The 20,529-nt window shown below is 39.0% G+C and overlaps 1 protein-coding gene and 1 long non-coding RNA gene across 8 annotated transcripts; one reads left to right on the top strand and one right to left on the bottom strand.

The window, feature by feature from the left end:
- Positions 1-260: 260 nt before the first annotated feature.
- LOC135117413 (uncharacterized) lies at positions 261-1,134 on the bottom strand. Its single transcript, XR_010276883.1, has 2 exons — positions 655-1,134; positions 261-387 (listed from the first exon to the last, which is right to left on the bottom strand). It is a non-coding gene; the product is annotated as an uncharacterized LOC135117413 (long non-coding RNA).
- A 310-nt stretch (positions 1,135-1,444) lies between these two features.
- On the top strand, positions 1,445-13,132 carry LOC135116566 (uncharacterized). 7 transcript variants are annotated; one of them, XM_064036634.1, is made up of 5 exons: positions 1,445-1,756; positions 2,631-3,383; positions 6,442-6,510; positions 8,180-8,431; positions 11,909-13,132. In XM_064036634.1, the coding sequence occupies exon 5, from the start codon at positions 12,095-12,097 to the stop codon at positions 13,130-13,132; it is 1,038 nt and encodes a 345-aa protein (XP_063892704.1). In that variant the 5' UTR covers positions 1,445-1,756; positions 2,631-3,383; positions 6,442-6,510; positions 8,180-8,431; positions 11,909-12,094. The 7 variants fall into 7 exon arrangements, with proteins under 7 accessions (XP_063892704.1, XP_063892714.1, XP_063892723.1 ...); XM_064036644.1 differs by having other exon boundaries at positions 3,207-3,383; XM_064036653.1 differs by having other exon boundaries at positions 1,618-1,756; positions 3,207-3,383; positions 11,909-12,098.
- Positions 13,133-20,529: the final 7,397 nt, after the last annotated feature.

Below are 20,529 nucleotides of genomic sequence, written 5' to 3' on the forward strand. Positions count from 1 at the left end.
TTCATTCGCTAAGCCATTGTGTTTTTTTCTAAGTTGTCGGCGTTTCTCGGAAGGCCCCAAGGTTATAGTGGACAAGGATACGAGTCGCTATTGGCCCGGGCCTTGAGGGCGGGCCCGGGTGACTCCTACTAACTTACTCGATGTTTAGTGTAACCTAACTTCTTGTGTACCATGTGTCCCTACTACTCAGTGTGCAGTGTGTTCAGGGTAAAAAAAAAAGTTGCAAAATCAAAAATAATCATCAGTAAAAACGAGTAAAGTTCAATTTAAATCAGATTTATTATTAAATCGCATTGCATAGTACATTTTGAGCGCAATAGAGTATAATGATCAATCGCAAGTGGCGTGCAGGTTATACAAAGTGTGGCCGCGTCACGCCGAGGCTGGCTGGAACAGAAAGAACAATTGAACAAGCATGAAATTCGTAGTGTCGGTTGAGTTCGCGCCTCTTCAACGAGTTTAAATTTTAGGCGCTGCGGGGCGGGGCTGCGTGCGCGCCGACACATCCGCTCGCTCGCAGATTGCCCAATTCCCGCCACGAGCATGCCGCGCCGTCCATTATTCCGATTTCGTCATTCGGTACAATGACTCAAACCCAACTGTTACGACACAGATATTTTAAGCGAAAGACATCACACAAAAATAGTTACATACACAGAATACAATTATACAGTAAAAAATATTCAAGTCGACAAATAAGTCTTCACAACGGCCTTGTCTCAAGCAGAAAATTCAGTGATTTCGCAGCCGAATCAAAAACAGCTTGCGTAATCCCTGACGTCACTGCGGACATGGCCACGCTGGGAGCGGAGCGACGGCGCGGGCGCAGCGAGCGACGGTTACATGCCAACCATATAGGAGAGAGAAAAAGACTGACTAGTATTTAATAAAGTCAAGTCGATTCCTCCCCCCGACACGACTGACATTTAGTTTTCTTTCTTCCAGTCTTCACAGTTCAGTATTGTTCGCCTCCGACTGTAAGTAAAATATTAAACGCGACACGTGCGCGAACTAGTACCGCGAGGCTCGAGTCACATGACAAAGCAAAAGGAAAAATACGAATTACTCATTTGTACTGAATAGGCACAACCGCACGCGGACCGACTTCGCTACGATATAACTTTTTGAACGAATGATAAAAATCGCCAAGTCGAAACTCAACTACACGGAAGTTGTAAAAGTAGGTCGCGAACATCTCACTAATTTTTAAAACCGAGCTAAATTATTTTTATTCACTTTAAAGTTGATTTATGATCACTACTATTCCCTAGGAGCAGTTAGAAATAACGCGCCTCACGCCGCACGAACAAAAACTAAGTTTGAAAAATGTTCCAACTAAAGTTAACTTGCACTGGAGTAGAGAGAGTTCGGAGAACACGACCGAAGCGGACGACGAGCAAAGTGCGAATGGCGGCACGTAGCGGCGAGCCATGGCGTTTGGTGCGAGAGGGGCGCGGGCGGCGGCGCGAGGGGGGGGCCGCGGGGCGGGCGGCGCGCGCAGAGAAAGGACGCGAGTGGTGATGTAATCGCGATCGATGCACTCCGCGCTGCCGTGCGCCACCTTTGATCAACTATGAGCAACTACCTGCCATAGGGGGGGCGCACTTATCGACGGCCTCTAGTACTGCGCGTTGAGCACTAACTCTAAGCCTACGGTGAAAACACCTAGTGACGTATCCAGTGATAAAGTGGAAGTCTGCTGATCTGCGGCCGTGGGAGTAGTGGATCGGCGGCTCCTATGCAAATTATTTACGAGGTCAGTGACCGTAGTACAAACACGTGCTGTAATTCACGTGTAGTAACAAAGAAAACCCGTACGCTGCATGATTTCGGAATGGGGACCGCCTTAGCGGCAGGGCATTAGTAAAGCGCGATAGAACGGCTTAGAGCATTATATGTGGTCGGCCGTCGACGTAGAGTTGGTACCAGTCCGATATTGATCAGTTGGCTTGGTACCTACGTGGTGACGGGGCGCGCGCTCGTCGTGCTTCGTCGTGCGTTTCCGTAGCCCCTCGGCTTCTATGTAGGTCACACGTGTAAGCGTTATCCCCACCAGACCGGCCTTGGCTTACTTTGAACTAAATGGCATATCACCTCCCCTTCTCCTTGGGCACCGCGAAACCGCGGCTCGAGGTTTGAACTGGCGAACCTACTCGCAGACCCGACTCATGCCTGCATTCATTATTTAAAATTTTGTAAGTATTTTATAAGCGTTACTGACATGGAACTGCGCTCCAATTTTAATTTTTTTAGGGACTTGGCTCGGTAACAAACAATATTTGATTATTTATTTTCGTGAATTGACAATAGGTACAGTAATTTCATGTTAGGTACTATTAGTATGAAAAAAATATTTATTTTGGAATAACATAGAAAAAACATCGTAAGTAATAATATGTATAGTGGTGGCGCGGGGGTGCAAGGACCATAGGGCGTGGCTCGCTCCTCCCCTAACTAGCGATACATATTTTTTCTAACAGTTACGAGTTTGGGTTTTTTGTGAAACATTTGGGATGGACGGGTGCCTGTTAGAGATTCGTACATAAAGAATAATTTATGGTAGAAAGGAAGGAATATATTCGCCATTTTTGGATCGATACGAATTGACAAGTGGAGTGCGGGGATTGCAGGCATTGGTCGACGGCGCGGCGTAACGCGCATGTCCGCGGCGGCTGCGCGGTCCACACGACGCGGTGTTAACGATCCAAGTCAGTGTCTACGAGATCCCGCAGCCCAACGTGGCCCCACCAAATAAAACTCGCGGCTGATGATGAAAACAGCATTTCGGCCTCGTCGTATCTAGGACGGCACCCGAAATAACTAGGGCACGGTAACTGCGCAGCTGCTAACGCAACTCATAGCTGGCGGAGTCGAGCGGCCAGCCAGCGAGACCCGCGAGCAGCGGCGGCGGCGCCCGGCGGAGCGGCGGCGGGGCGAGGGGAGCGGCTCTCTCTACACTGGTGAGTCCATTGCCGAAATCGACCTCTCCGCGGTACTTTCGTGCACTCTCTAATAACGCCTAAATTTATGGTAACGCGCCGATAGCAATTGGGGACGCTGAGAATCGTAATCTGAATAGGAAATCGGTGTGATTGACGGGTCTCGTGTAGTGTTCGTGAGCCAACGGCGCCGGTTCGCGCTGCCCACAAAGAGGATCGATAATTTCGAGTGTCACGGACTCCATTTTGTGTTCACTCTGCCCTTAGGTCGTGGCGACTGGACTGACGTGATTCTGATCGTCCCTGACTTGGTGCGAGGCCTGACGCGTCGGCGCCAGGAGTGCTAACTTCCCGTGTCCCTGATCCCTGAGGAGGAAGCTCTCCAGCATCATGCATCGCCTGACAGTGCGACGTCCTCGCTATTGTAGCCAATCATACTTTAACGTAAGCATCAATTATTATTTATTGCATAGTTCTTGATGTTTTTCAGAAATAATTTAACTTTTGATTATGCAGGGAAAATTATATTAATTGCAATTGGATTAAAGTCTGTTAAAGACGTCAAAAAATTTGTTGATGTTATTACCTATTACTACCAGTAGTTGCTTTAAATGTTTATTATAAGACTAGTTTTATGTTTTAGTAATATATGTATATCTCATCCAGAAGTAACTTCAAATGTATGAAATATATTTTTTTACTCTTCTTTATGTTTATATTTTTTATGTCTATTGCAACCTAAGTCACCTGAGAAGGCTATTATCTAATATATACCATAAATATACCTACATATATACTCATGTATAAGGTTTTAATACTGTGTAGTTATTACAACATTAGCAAAAAATACTGTTTAGAGCATTCATAAAATACTTAGCAAAAAATATAAAAACAAACAGAACATTTGAAAACCGTTAAATAATAATAGTTATTATTATTTTCTGTCTGGTAATGTTTTAGGTCTTCATAAAAAATATTTTCTTTGTTAGCCAGTCATAAATAATTTAGCAGTGTGCATATAAAATACAAAAGAAAATAACTTGTGTAGATAAAACTTTTAGGTAAAATGTTAATTTTGAAATAGTCTGAATTAGTGAAATATTCATTGAATGTAACTTAACTTGTACTAAAGTTAAAACTCCATAGTTTATAGCAGTTAACCTCAAATCAATGAAATTTAGTCTGAAATAAATTATTTACATACTTGTTTGTATTTTAAGTAAATATATAAACAAAAGTAGTTACCCAATTACAATAATAGCTATAAACTTGAATGAATCAAAATTTCTTTGCTTTTATGCCTAATATCATATGAAAAAAAGAAACCTTTTTTGCAGTTGGTAAAAAAATTGTAGGAAGTAAAAATAAAGATTCAAAGAATTACTAGCAAAATATAAAATAAGTGAAAATCGCCAATATTTATTTGTGTGTTAATTTTATTATTTTCTTTTGAATATTTCTCTTGGCTATGGTTTTTTTAATCATCTGCTTTCAATGAAGCCTATTATATATATCAGCAGAGCTCTAAAAAGTGTATAACAAAACAGGTTTTAAATGTAGGAATAGTTGGTCGTCCTGGGTGCATTCCTTCCTATTGTGTTCAGTTAACCTACAAAGGGTAGTTAGGGCAGCTTTGGTAGGTATTATAATAGTTATGATAGTAAGTTATATTTCCGCCTGACTACCAAACGCATTACCTATTCTTTCTTTCTCTTTGTTTGGATAACTACAACTGCACATCACGTGTTTTATGAAACTTCGGATGTTTTTATAACTGCTTGCTATTGGATATTATTTATTATTGTTAACCAATGAGATTCATACTGGAAGGCGTTTCAGTATTATTATCAAACAATGCATTCCGCAATAGCTAACATTATCATTCGATGTAACGTGCGGCCACACGATTTCCTATTGTTTTCTTTATTTCCAAGTTTAAGTACCGTTACGACGAAATTGCGGTAGATAACGTGTGCTCATACGCCGAATAGTTTGGCAGACATAGTTAGAATCGTGTTAACTAAACATGAGATAGGCGACAGAGTAGGTAGTGAAGCGCTTTGAACACCGCGGCCGCTGATAACGTTACGCGGAACTGAGTGATAAGCGCGGCTAAACGCGACCCGCCACGCGAGCCGCCAGCACTCGTAACTCGAGCCTCAGCAGAAGGTTAAACCTACCCACTGTACTAGTCACTCGTATCAAATGCCCCACTAATTTAATTACCACCAAATACCAAGTCGGAAAATTGAAAAAAAGTTTCCACGAAAACACGAGTTTGAAAAGAGAACTGTAACTCGGAGCTACCGTGAAATTGCGCCAGCAAAAGAAAAGTACGTGAAATGAAAAGAAAATCGCCGAAATAAAAGTGCTTGGTCGCGTGTGGTGTCGCGCAGCGGGACTCACCTGACGCGGCTTCTCGGGCTTCAGTCGGCGCTGTTGTGGAGGCAGCGGCTGCCATGTTGAGTATATTTATGACAGCCGGCGCGGGCAGGACGCGGGCGCGCAGACCACGTCGACGCAGCCCGATGCCGCATTGTGCTCTATAGTGTGTACGTATGCGCGCCGCCCCCGCCCCGCGCACGCTAACTCCTCCGCCTCTTCTAACTCGCCAGCGAAACGACCTAACCGCTGCTTCAACACGCCACATTCAAACACACCCTTCAGGCCTCGATGCCTCCAAAGAAATGGTATCTCTATGGCAACGCTGCAATGGTTTATGCGGCATTTGTCTGCCATATTGCCAGAACCCGTCGATAATTCGGTTCGTACCGAAAACTGTTGGCGCGGAGTTACTTCGCGCCCTACTGCCGGGGTCATGTTATCACGCGACACACTTCTACACAAAGCGAACCTAATTAATACGATATTCTTGCTTTATTTAGACGATATAATGGGTTCCTTGTTGCAAATTAAAATGTAATCATGATAAGCAAAAAATAATAACTACAATACTAGTATATTTTTTATAATTTAGATCTGAAATAGGTACGACGAAGTAGAAAGAGAAATAACAAACAATATTAGTTGGCGTACGTATTCACAGTTGGTAGTTATAACGTAGAGTTTCAGGCGCTTACAATGGATCGAGGGCGCGCTGAAGTGAGCCACAATGGATGCGTTATCTCAGATATTGTTATGACCTTACTATTGCGTCGTATATCTAGGAGTTTTCCAGTATTATGTTCATTATTTGATTGTTACGTTACGTTAATTTAAAGAAGAGAAGATTAATTTAGGCGTTGTAACAAAATTATCATGTCTCCTAAATACATCTTACAATATATTTTTGCAGGAGAAAAAAATGTCCGTAGATTCATCAAGAACTAATAGACGATATAATACAAATATGAAAAAAGAATTTAACATTCACCCTAGCATTTATGAATACACCGAAGTTTTATAATTCTCAAAAATCAATCTTTGTTTCATTACTATCTTCTACTTCCTATCAACCAATATTATTATTCGAAGTGTTCTAATAAATATATTTCTCCTGCAGAAACCAATCTGCCCCTGCGAGAAGGTAACTCCGAAACCTCTGAAGGATTACCCGGTTCCTCAACCCTGGGTAAGTAGTACGTACCTACTACTGCAAGAGTTTGGCGGATCCCACACTACGCGCAAATATAACTACGCACTACAACTATAGGTGCAATTGATGTTATTGAGAGTTTCAGAGCGAGATCCGTGACAGTGTGGGATCCGCTTTATTTTTGCTATAAGTACATACATACAATGAAAGCTTACGTTTTTAAAGGACCATGCCACCACCATTTACAATTAACCATTTTGTTGTGTGTGTTCCAAGTGTTCTTTTCTAGGGTATACTCTTTCTTCTTAAATTCATTAAAAGATAGTAAATAATCAATATCATAAAAGAAAACACTGTCTAAAACATAACACAATTCTAATATTCAGTCTTTAAATAAACTATTCCGAAATTAAGAAATCAATAAGTAGGTAAAATCCAACATTGTTCAACATCCATACTGTTTTAATATCAGTAATGTTATTCAAATAAGCAACGAACTACATCACTTCAAATAGGTACATATAAAACAACACCACACATGTATTTTTACATACATTTTCCGTATACTTATTTCTAAGCATCTCCGAGCGAAAGTAGGTCACCAGCCTTCGTATATTTGGTACCTCCGACCCGACACTTCCTCTCTATACGTATAAATATATATTCTATAGATACATATGTATAATGTACTCGTAAAACGTGAGTGTGTTGTTTGAGAATTTAACTATCAAATATAGCAAAGTTATTCATGAATACTATTGCTATTTAAGATACTTATGAAACCGCAAAATGAAAATAGTACAAACACAAAATGAAATGCTAAATCGAAAAAGCTAAAAATAGACCAAATAATAGCGCTTCGAAGTAAAAAACTGGAATGAATGAATCTGGAAAAAGCTGATTAAAAGCTTAGCTGGAATCCAGGTCGCAATGATTGAATTTTCTCAAATGAATGCAGTCTGCCACCGTACAATTGATTCATTAAAATTCTTTGCCGCTTAGGTAATAAAAGACTGCGGAGAAAGAAAGTTCTTTAAGTGAGGACGATAATCTAAATGTTAATTAGAAATTGAAATGCAATAGATACGATTTAAACTAAACATTTTAAGAAACCATTTTTATTTTGTCACGCACGTATTTTGTTAAACGACGTTCTTTATAATGCTATTTTTAAAGACGCCAACGCTACGTAGCCTACGCATAGATTCCGCGTAGTCGCGGCGTAGTTGTTCGTAGAAGCACTACGAGCGTAGGCGATACGTAGTCGCGGCGTAGTCGTACGTAGCAGCGCTCCGTGTGTAGGCAAAACGTAGACGCGTCGTAGTCACTGCGTAGTCATAGGTTTTTTTTCACATCAATACGCGTTATATAGTCTTGTCTATGCCGATAGCTATATACTTAAAAAAACATAATACACACCAATAACTTAGTAATCATATAGAAAAAATAATGCCTACTTCACATCACACAATGAAAAATATAATAAATATACAATTCTATTTATTCACAAAATATTTACATTAATTGAAAATAAAATAAACTTATATATATATACAACTTAAAACTAATACAGGGCATCAAAAAATTGCTCCTCATCGCTGTCACTGGGTAGTGTACCCAAAAGACTGGCAGCATTATAATAAATAATAATAAATAAAAATATAATAAATTATATTTTTTTCAAGTATTCACAATAATTATTCAGGTTACCTTCAACGGTGACGAAGACCAATCGATTTACGAGATCTCCGCCAAGATGGCGGCGTTGGAAGTAGAAGGAGCTGTTCAACGAGCGAAGAAAGCGAAGAAGGAAGAATCGGTGGATGATGAGGCAAGCTCTGCTGAGAGTGATGTCAGCGAGTGTGAGGTTGAAGATAGCAATGATGATGATTTTACTGAGTCTGACAGCGAGGCCGCTGAGGCTTGCGCGTCCCTGCTCGCGATATCGGCTGGGGAGGTTGGTTTCAACATTTATTATTATTTACAATTTCCTTTTTTATCTCAATTCTCAATCTACATAGAGCCTCGAAAGATTTTAAAGTTACATACATCTTTTGGCATTTTTTCTTTCTAAATTCAACTTATTTTACCTTTATTTTTACTTTATAGCAATTAAACATAATCATGGTAATAGTCTACGTTATTTATCGTGCGTTCAGCTGCCCCGTGTGTATCACGGCGCACCTAATGGGGATTCTAAGAAGTAGTTCTTTGCGACAAAATCGTGTACGCACATAGGTATTCCGATAACTTTATAGCAATCCCTTTCCCTGAGTCCATTTAGCTGTGATCTCACGGGTAAACATGCCCGTCATAACTCGTGTGCGTAAGGAGGTCAATACTAATACCTACTATACCTACCTGCAGTCTCAGGTGAAAGAGAAAGTTCCCATGTTGTTGTTACGGACGGAATTCCAACGTTTTACTATTTCACTTTCCCCTGCTCTCGATTCTTTTTGCCGCTACCATAAATATTATTTCGAATACGAACGTTTTCAGAATATAGTTCAAGGCTTTCAGCGTAAACGTATAGTAGCTGCTTACGTATAGTAGTGCGTAGTTGAAATATGAGTTTCAGTTCTCAATTAAGGCAAAGGCAGTGACTTAAATACGGCTTTGGATTAGGATCCACAAGCGGCGGTCGTACTCATGTAAAGCAGGAAATAAATAGGTCGCGGGGGCACGGGATCCCGTGGGGTGGCTCGTGCTCCGCGGGGGGTGGCTGGAGCCCTTCTGGAGGGGGTGAGGGGGCTGCCAAACTAGGTGGCCTACATGCTCACGGAACCCGGTCCGCTGAACAGCGCTTTTTCATCGGGGGCACACCGCTGTAAATGAATTATTTGAATCTTCCACCCGCGGGACACGGCTGCTTACTTATCTTGTTATGTTTGTAAGCTCTAGAGAGAACGTTTTTGACGTTTAATCATATAGTGACAAAGAAGTCAGAAACATTTATTAAAGTTTTAACTAAGCACTAAATAAAAATGACTCATTTCAGACATCCTTCGGTAGTGTACCGAGAATACTGACCCCACTGGAAAATGTAAAGGAAAACAAGAACTTCTTTATCAAAACCCCCTTTTAAAATCGTGCACGTAAATAAAATTTCAGCCTGAATCGTCACGAAAAGGCCCCCTTTGGGTTATAAATAGAGTTGGCCACGTGTTCGTGGATATAAGTGTGTAGCACAATGCACCTCTTGACACGTTCGCGAATCTAGCGCAGTGTGAATGGGCCCCATTTCGCGCACTCGGCAAATATAGGCGTAGGTATATTTTTCTGCTATGTCAGTTGTGTAGATGGATTTATTTGTTGTTTTTCATTAAATGTGAATGGTGAATTAAAGTTATAAAATCGAAGAATGTGTCGTGGTCGATATTTCTTTTGATTAGTAGCAGTTTGTTGAGGTTTGAGTGGATTTTACTAATACTAATACTATGGACTAATACTTTTGATATTAATATAGTATGAAATGAGTGTGTCTTTTTAATGGTTATTATTAGTCATAATTTCAGTACCCATTTAGGAATTTCATCGCAATTCTGCCCCATTTACTTTTTCAGTCAACGGAGAAAAACATTCAACTTAAACAGTTAAAGTCTCTCTGCGATTCAAATCTAAAGTTTAAAAAATACATTTTATATTTCTTTTTCATATTCACAACCCATCATTACCTAAATATACAATATTCATCTACAAATACATAATAATTTATCACATTTTGTCAATCATACTCAATCTTTGACTTGCATAAAAAACGTCTGGCATCATTATCAGAGCACGATAAAAAAGTAAATATTTTTGTTCAACGATTGCAATAAATCGCATCAAATATACAACATGAAAAGTACATAAGTTCAAGGTAGTTAAACAAGATAAGTGTGAGTTCAATTAAATCAGTTTCTGCACTGGTTTTAACTGGTAAAGTGCATCGGGGGCAATTCTTTATTTGTCTCAATCAATTGATTTATTACTCTTCATTATTCGATCATATTTTATACAGTTTAGAATCGCGAATCCGCTTGGCAACCAATGTTTGTAGTGTGAGAAAAAGTTTAGGCTACTGTTTGATATAGATGCTGTAGTCAATATTTCTTCAGTCATGATCATCAGCACATGGCAGTCCACTACTGGTTGGCTGTCTTCCTCATATATTTAGTTTTTATCTCCCATTCATACACTTTGAAATTGACACTCCGTTGGAGTAATTCTTCTGAAACACACAGCTTGATCGACATAAAGTCGTTGAAATCGTTTTTTTTTTCGTATCAGCTAATATTGCTGTTCATACGTTTAAACAATTTTTTATTAAAAAAATACAACAAAATACGGTAAGTTGCAGGTAATAGTAGCTAAAAGTAAAAAAAATCATTCAACCAAACTAAAAATGTCGTCGTGGAATATTTTTCTAGGCATATCTCGAACAGGTACGTCGGACTGTTAGACTCGCAGTGCTGTAAATGAGAAGAAATTGGAAAGCAATGGCGTAGGCACTCCATCATCTTGGTCCGCGTAGTGACTGCCCATTTAGGAAGGTCGATTGGCGACGCGAAGCCGCCGCGTGGGCTGCACTCGCCGCTCAGACTGGCTGACGACAGACTGGGCCTTCCACCAGCCCTGAACCGTTCGTAATGAACAGGTACAGTGTAGCCAATATCCTACAGCCAAGCGACTGCCCACGCACATGTATTCTGTCTATGGCGAATTTTATAACAACACTAATTTCTATAACAGCTGTGCCCATCACTTCGCGTCGTCATTCGACATTTGATGTTCTTTTATTATTTCGAGTCAGTTGTTCAACTTTCTTTCTATTTGGTTCAAAGGTTTTTCTTTACAGTTTTGTATTAGTTCGTTCGTCCACAGAATGATTTGTAAGTCGTTTACCATTTTGCAATCATTTACATTCGTCTCGAATATCAAGAATTCTACACAACATCTGCCTGTTTACAACAAAGTTTGATACAGGGTTGCCTTAAATACACACGAATGTTTTGAACAGCTTTGGGATAATAAAGAAAGGTCGATGAATCCTAACATAATATTACAAAATTGGAAAGCTGCACACGATAACCAACTTTTATAATAATGAACACATATTAAAAGGACTTTATAGTGCCAAATAAGCACGTGTTTTTGAAGGGAACGTTATTTGTTTTCACATACTATTAGGAACTTATACCTAACTAAAATGTCACATTATGTACTGTAATATTTTGATCTGAAAATTCACCATGTTAGTTACCTTCTTTGAAATTCACAAATATGTAATCGAACCTATATGTATTCATGATCAATTCCTATTAACAACATTTATAATCATAATGCTTGCGCACTAAGTTGTGTTATTTGATAGTTTGTGAATAAAATATAAAATTGCACAAAGCTTAGCAAAATATGTATGTGTGACATGTGAGTATGATGTTGTCGGTAGGTGGCGTCGGAAGAAATATGACTGACGCCGGATCTCGAGGCCGCCGCTGCCTCACCGGCCGCCGCTGCCTCGCCCGCCGGTGCCGCGGGGGACAGTTGACTGCCGCGGACCGCGCGGCTCCCCGCTGGCGGGCCCGGCCGCGCCGTCACCAGGCCGCCACTGCCCCGCGGTCACTGGGGCCCTCCCATGCGTCGGCTCGAACTCAACGATGCCACTTATAGAAAAGTAGTGGCGAGCACCGAGAACATTCTGCGGCGTCTCCTCGTCACCAAGCGATACGACTCCATCAGCAACTTCCTAGATCTGTACGAGGAGTACAAGCGCTCGGGCTGCGGGTCGCTGCGAGATCTGTACGAGCGGTACGAGGCCACGACGCGGCCGCAAGCATTGGGAGACACGTGTGTGGGCCTCGCACTGGAACTGATGCGCCGCTGGCAGTGCTTGGAGAGTCGCTTCCCCGGCCTGCGCGCCGCCACCTGCCTCATGTCCTGCGAGGAGACCGTGCCCTACGTCTGCTACGACTCCGAGGTCTGCGCGGGACCCTTTGATCTCCTCGCCCCCGACAAGGAGCACGTCATGGTCGGTGTGCACATCACACTAAACGGCAGGCTTGGTATTCTGATCGCAGACCCTGGCTACCACGTGGCAAGAACAATCACAGTGATGGTCGACCAGCAGAGCCCCCACACGGGCTGGTTTAATCATATTACGGAGCCGGAACAAATAAAAGACTATTCCTACAGTTTTTGTGAGGGTAGTTTGAGCTATGTCCTCTGGAAAGAAGTCATCAATAGAGAAGGAAAATATAAATACACGACTTCGTTGATTTATGTTGGTAGACCTTACTGCGGTGGTATCACAGTAACCGAGAAAAGAAACCTTGTCTACAAGTTAAAGAGTTTGGTGCATCGTGCCCACAACGGCGTCTCTATTGCAGGTTTATATGTCTTCTTGAACACACCGTTCAGAGATGCAAAAATCAATTTATTTTATTATAGTAAAAAAGCAAAAATCAAAAAAAAATATAACCTCCGAAAATTTCAAGATATTGCAAGCGTAGAGGAAAACATTTTGAAAAAAATTAACATTTGTAATGCTCGTATGGAATTACCAGGCGGGAAATTACTTACAATCATAAACAAGTTGGCAAAAGCGCTATCAGATGAATCATTTACTAACCAATGTAATGAAATCAACACGTACATCATTCAATGCAGTATTTGACAGCGGGAGAAATTGTGGGCAAAAATTAACGCTCAACTAAAGGAGCGCTATTCTGACCAGGCCCACATACTTCTGAAAGCTGGTCAAACATTTGAGGCAGATAAAACAAAATCGAAGTGTTTACAAATGCAAAAGTCGGCAGTTCAGCCAAAAACAAAAATATCATGTAGAGAAAAATCCTCCTTCGTGGCTCTTGAAATTCTGCCTCAAGAACTGCTGATCGGTTTGCTTGAAAAAGTAAATTTCAACTCAAAAGAAGAAAATCAAATTGAACCATTGCAAACACACGACAATATTAATGTTAGTGAAATAGATAATATTCAAAATGCAAACGCTTCACGTAAACGGGATAAAGCGAGTGATGCTAAAGATCAGTTGGAAATGCTGGACGTGCAGGGTAGGGCTGGCCCGTCGAGGAAGCGGGGCAAGCCGAGTTCTGGTGCTCCTACCGAAGAGGCTGACGGCCAGGCCGCGGCCGGGCCGCCGAGAAAAAGGGGAAATGAAAATGTAGCTAACGAGCCCACAGATGAAGCTGCTACCGGCGAAAGTAAATCCGAGTCACAGAAATGTTCCAAGGGTCAAAAAGTTATGTTAGAAGTTGAAGCCCTCCCTCAAAATATATTTGAAGCTATGCTTGCTAAACTCAAAATTAAACAAAAAATATACGTTGCCAAGAAAAATAAAGAGCAGGGCGAAGCCAGTTCTTCACAACTTAGTAACCTAAGATTCGAGGGAACAAAACGGGGAGTTTCGATTTTTTATAATATAGAAACGATAATGGAATATCAGGGTGTTTTTCCTGCTAGTAAGCAATTTATAATAGACATTGAAGAATTGCCTAAATGTGTATTTGATTCCTTATTTACTAGATCTGACCCTTCAGACAAAGAGGCCGGACCTTCGAGCGATGCGAGTAGGAAGACTTGCGAAGAACAGGAGAGTGATGAGGCTGAACAAAAGGAGCTTGTATCGAGTGAAGAACAAGGAGAGGTGGAGGCCCGCTGTGAACGACCCACGGAGAGAGTCGCCATTGTAGAAGTTGAGGCTCTCCCACCAGACCTGGGCGAGAAAATGGTCGTCAAGGTCAAGATTCAGTTTGCGTGTCCGGAGGTTGAAGTTCCTATATTTCAAATAGAAGATTTGGCGAAGGTTCCTATCGAGGGTGCGATTGATAAGCCAGGATAAGTAGGGTGTCAAATTATTTTATTTATGTAAAATTTATTGTATAAATAAAATGTTATTTTTATGTAAGTTTGTACCAGCCTAGGTGGTGAACATAATTTGAGCCGCTTTTGGGCAATTTAATAAAATTAAGTAGGGAACGACTGCTACAAAAAAGACTATAGCGATAAACTAAACACAATGTAGGTGCCACTCACGTAGGTACGGGCCTCGCTAGGGAATTGAGAGATAATCTAGTGCACGTCCAATCAAATTATGTAGTTGGTGATTCGGGATGGCAGTGTGTCCGGCTACCAACGTGATCTGGGTCGCGCGGCGCGTCCTACTGCCAAACGCACACATGCAAGCGTATCTACCGGCACGCACACTAGCGCACACGCCGTCCGCGGCCTCGTCACTACTCAGCCGAAAAACTCGCGCATGCGCTCACAACACACATACAATTTAACATTCTGCTATCGTAGGAGCGGACACTAATTAGATCACATCAAAACACACGGATTAAAAAAAATATCGTAGAACATGACATGTCATGCCCAAAAAAATCTTTGATTGAATACGTAGGTATATTTTACAGTCTTAACTTAAATGAAAGAATGAATTAAACTCTTTATATTTATTTGTTTAAAAAGTTTTTTTAAAGGCTGGTACTAACTCTTATACTTATATTGTGTAGGTTTGTATGTAAGTTCGTCTGATTCTCTGATCTGATTGGGTCGTCCCAAATACTAGTGGCGCCAAATAAGTATGATCTCTTATATATTATGAAAATATTGATAGAAACACAGTCATCATCATCATCCTACCAATTGCTTGGAGGATGCTCGCCATCATCACCCTCCAAGCAAGTGGTAGGATGATGATGATGATGATCACAGAGTCAATGTTTTGTGATTATATTCGGTGTTAATCAAATCTGCTTACTTAAATCATGATGATAATAATAATTATAAAAAATAATTATAATATGTGTCAATTCAAAAAATAAATATTAAAACAGAAATGTAAAAAATACCAAAAACAATATTAGTAGTATGTAGTTTCCGTGGTTTTTTGTATTTATATGAACATTGAATGTTATAATACTGATTCTTTAAACATGTATTAAATATATGAGTCCTGCATTTATCTATTAATACACTTTAACGCTTTTAAAATGATGGCAGTCTAAAGCTAATAGGTAGCTATTTTAACTTTTGTAGTTATGGACCTATCTATATTTTTTTTATTTAAACTACAAACTTCTTTGTAAGATTATGAACCAAAAATGAAATTTTAATGCTTTACTAAATCATAAGTTAGGTTCAAAAACTATGTTTATTTACCTATATATTTCGCGTTTAACTTTGCATTTTCAAGTAAACCATTTGTCGCCTCGTTGATAGGCGCAGTAGTGCTTGGTTAAAAGTAGACACCTTTGGACTAGCAGAGCTTCTCGACAACATCAGTACGAACTTCAGGAATGCAAAGTTAATTGATGTGAAATGCTCCAATTTTACTTATATGTGTATTCGCTATTAGCATTTATTATTAGGTTAAGAAAAGAAAGAGGACAAGACTATTTAATAATAATTTTGAGACTGATCGGACTCGGACTGACATTCCTGGGTTTGACAAGATGGTGATAGGACGAAAAAGTCCATAAAATAGAGAGGGAAAAAAATTGAAATTTTTAAACTATTTTGAATGTCTAGTAACTAACGTAGGTAGATTTTATGCGTATTACGCAAATGGTCTTAATATCGAATATCGTTGTTCAATTAGATCTATTCATTGTGCAAGTAATTTATGGGATATTTTTCGCTAAAATAAACGAGTATTTTTCCCACATATATCTAGGTAAGTCCCTTTCATCCACTTAAAACGCACAGATTATATACAATAGGTACTTAAAACTAAGTAAATTCAGTCCGAAGAAGCATTTCAGTGAAAATATCTCATAAATACTTTTCTATGTCTACATATTCAATGGAACATAAGTGTATGATGATGTAATCAATTTTAAATCTGAATGTTAGGTTAAGCTGATATAATTGTATTACAGTAGGTAAAATATTCACATTTCGGCTTAAACCATGTGTTCAAAAACTATGTAGTAGGGTACATTGACACTTACATTTTACTGTTTATAAACTCGTCAAATACTTATTTAAACAGGCTAACTGATTGTGAAGCTTTATGTAAAGCTCGAGATCTTGATTCAGTCTACAGATACAGTTGAGAACTTAGCCATACTTATGTTTATCTGAAATATCGAAGCTACAACGAATGTTTTAATTACTTATTATTTTGATCTTTTATCAAAGTATCGCATCAATTTTAAGCCATAGACTAGTTTGAAATCTATTTACAAAAGCCTAAATGTTTCGATTTTATTTCGCAGCAAACAATGCAAAAACCATCGTTTTGGAAATCTGTACGATCAAGGTGCTGTAAAAATTATTGTCAATAAACACTTTGGATCTACATTAACTTTGTGAAAATATTTATACTTGTAGGTAAATAAAAATTTGGAGAAATTTTCGGCCAAAAAATCTTGATACTTATACAATTGTAAGGTAGGTATTACATAATAAATTCACCCTACAATGTACTTGTATAGACTGTCTAATGTATGTATCGACAAAATCTTGGAAACTTGCTAATTATGTCTACATTTACCGAATTACATAAAAATAGCGATTCTCGTGAGATAATTTTTCTCAAAAATTATGTGTAGAGTTATAAACTGTATTAACATGACTGTTGAATTTTCTCTGCTGTATTAATATTAAATGAATGCATATGGAAAAGTGTTTTTATTTATAAGTAGGTACATTCCTTCGTCCCCTTGTAACGCAAATATATTTTCTATTATGGTTGAAAAACCTTTTTTATTGTGACGATTTCGACACTATAGTTGACGCTCTATAAACTCAAAATTGTACAGACTGGAAACCATAAATTATCAAATTATTTATAGAAATGCCTAATAGGAACATGTATGGAAAAGCTTACATATATATTATAATTAAATTCCATTTTTCTTAATCGAGATTTTCTTTTCTTTATACTTGTCTTTCCTTGTGAACTGAAAATCTGAAATAAATTATAACAAAGTATAAAAAATCTGAAATTAAGTATACGTACTAGAATACTGAGATAAGTAGGTTAGTATCTACCTGTGTTCAGATATTCAAGCACTTTGTACTGAAATAGGTAGGTTAACAGAATTTTGAGGCATGCAACACAACCTGGTACCTATAGTACCTACCTACCTGCACTTTTTAATACTTTTTATACTTATAACAAAACGCATGAGCATTTGAATACCTAGCTACATTTCCATCAGAAAAATATGTAGTGTATACTTACAGTGCATACTTTCTACGCTCCCATTCTATTGCTTAAAGTTAGTTTTATTTGTGTTTGATTAGGCAGCAACGCAACACTTTCCATATTACGAAATCACTTACGTCATGCAATAGGTCTGCGTAGGTACTGGACATGGCCATCATATTGAAAGCGAGACCCTACACATGATGTAACCAACGAAATTTTAATGGGAGAGCAAAAAGGACGCGATCAATAACGAAACGCAACTTTACGATATCTAAAAACACGTACAAATAAGGCAAAATCATTTGTTTCTTACTTTTATAACACAGAAGAAAGGTACTTAATAAAAAGAGGTTGGTAACTCTAATTCTCTTTTTTGGAAAGACTATAGCTAAGTAATGATCACGCCTTGTGTAGACATAAACAGCCTCGGCTATATTTAAAACAAAAGCCTGAAAGTATAAGCACAGATATAGCGACAAACCCACTTAAACGGATTGGGTTGAGGATTTTCAGCGGTGACCCAGATAAGTTAAGCCTTGGTTCCACTACGCGAGCTCTGACACGAGTAACCATGGAGTTTCTTGTCTGTACTTCTCCATAGGAAGCAACTTTTGGAATGGACTACTAAATCAAGAATATTCATAAAGAATATTAATATAGAAGAAGATTCAAAATTTATGTATTTTTGGCGTATTTTTAAAGACTATTGAAATTAAACTATTTGACTTTGACTTGACTTTGAACACCTTAGGGCGGTATTATATCAACCTTTTTGGTTGTTTGAGTGGTTCTCTATCCATACAATACCTAAACCGGTTAAAATTAAAGTTCAGCAGATACTTACTACCAATGAAAATAAGGGACAATAATACTAAATTCAATGTTCAAATGTTCTACATGCAAGTATTTAAACCCATTGGTAAAACTTCAGAAGAAACAAAATAATTTTTTTCTACCAATATACCCCTATCGTCGTAAAGATACCTATGCGTCGTCAATTGCCGAGCTTTTTCCCAACTATTTTAGGGTCGGCTTTCAGTCTAACCGGAGTTTTACAAGGAGCGCCTGCCTATCCCCAGTAATATGGCCTATCTGTTCTCGTCAGCCCTATTACCCGGACAACCCGACCACGCCAAGCGTACCTAACAGGGGCCCGATTCTCCTAATTTTACTTAAGCGACATACAATTCACATTCGACTGCGATCCAATCACGACTCAATTACGATTGAAGCGTATGTGGCATTCCGCTATTTCTTCTTTGAGATAAACGTTTTTATCCTTTTCTGTCATTGAATAATGAATCATTTTGTCTGCAAATGATTTACGGTTGCAATATGATTGTAGAACAAACTACCGTATAGACCAAAATCACCAAAATAGCAGACCAATCGCAAATAAATGGAATGTTGTTGGAATACGATTGGTCTTATATTAGTAGCAGAATGCCTGATATGGTTAAAACTGCTATTGCGATCATATTGCGATTCGATTTCTATTCAATTTTGACATTATTAACTTAGGAGAATCGGGCCCCTATGATCTTACCCTATAATCGATCTCCTCATCATACTGGGGTTAAAAAAAACTTCCCTTATTTCCCATTTTGCTGAGGGGGTGAAGCTCTACCGCTAAGAACGTACCCCTAACGGGTTCGGTAGGTGGGTGACGGCAGGCGCCCCGGCCAGCCTACGCTCCGCTTCCATTGACCCAATTCTTAGCGTCCGCGTCGTATGCTCCCAATTATTGACCCCGACTTATTTTCAACGTGCCAGAACTTCAATAGCTTTCATGTGTCTATTTAATACTGTAGTAAATAACTCTTCTCTCCGCAGTACTAGTACCACACAATCTGGAAGTACCTGCCTTAAGTTTATAAAAGATTTGTACCTAAGTAGTAGGTTCACGATGTGCACTGCGAAGCTAGAATCACGCTCCTCAGGAGTCCTTTAAAAATATATATCATTTTATATAAATTCTTTTTTAATGGCCTCATTAAGTAAAATCGCTTGTAACAGGAATTTAGGCATTTATTATCTACTTTTTTTGTAAAGATCTATCTAGGCGTCTGGTTGACGCTTCTCGTGACCAAAATTCTTTCTATTACCTCGGACAAAGGATCAGCATGGCCATCCAACGAGGTAATGCTTATATGGAAATAAAAATCTTATTATACCTATGTAAATAAAAATCTTTAAAAAAAAGTATTAAATATACTACAAAAACATTGATATACATAACATTCATAAACTACAAAAGTTTGTAATTAATGCTACAACTTAGTATTCATAAAGATAGTTTAGATATAGATATACCTACATTGAATTTTAGTCACAAATAATATTGACTTATGTATACATTTTTAGCATTCCAAAAGCTGCAGAAAGTGAGACGATAGTTTAAATTTAATATCACTTTTTGTTATTATATTTCGTAAATATGCGGGTAGGTTGTTAATTAAACGAGGAACTAGGTAAGATGTTCGTCTGATTCTTTGTAGATCTAGCAAGGCAGGCAATACGATCAGGGTTTTTTGTGTCCAAATCTGCCTCCCAACGCTTTCTATGTATAATATTATCATCTTCCTAGCCCTAGCCTGTTCCCAACTAGGCTGGATAGTAATCGGATGCAGCAGAGTAATTATTGTTTTCATGGGGCGACTCGGCGATTCGGTTGTCAAACTTTCTACCTTCTGACTAATCGTATTTTTGACTACCGTTACTTCTACCCGTGTCGACTTCCTGGGTAGTCATATTATCTATTTATAAATCTGTGCACAAAAATTCTGACAGTCATAGGCTGTATCGCTGAAAAACTTTAGGTTCCGCTATCGGCAAATAAAAAAGCAATTTGACAGTTGACATTTGAATAATCTGTCATTAACGTCATTGCCAAT

This window comes from Helicoverpa armigera, chromosome 1, assembly GCF_030705265.1.
Source record: "Helicoverpa armigera isolate CAAS_96S chromosome 1, ASM3070526v1, whole genome shotgun sequence".
Classification (NCBI taxonomy): domain Eukaryota; kingdom Metazoa; phylum Arthropoda; class Insecta; order Lepidoptera; family Noctuidae; genus Helicoverpa; species Helicoverpa armigera.

Excerpts from the sequence above, each read along its gene's own strand:
- LOC135116566 (XM_064036634.1), top strand. The coding sequence starts at position 12,095 with ATGCGTCGGCTCGAACTCAACGATGCCACTTATAGAAAAGTAGTGGCG.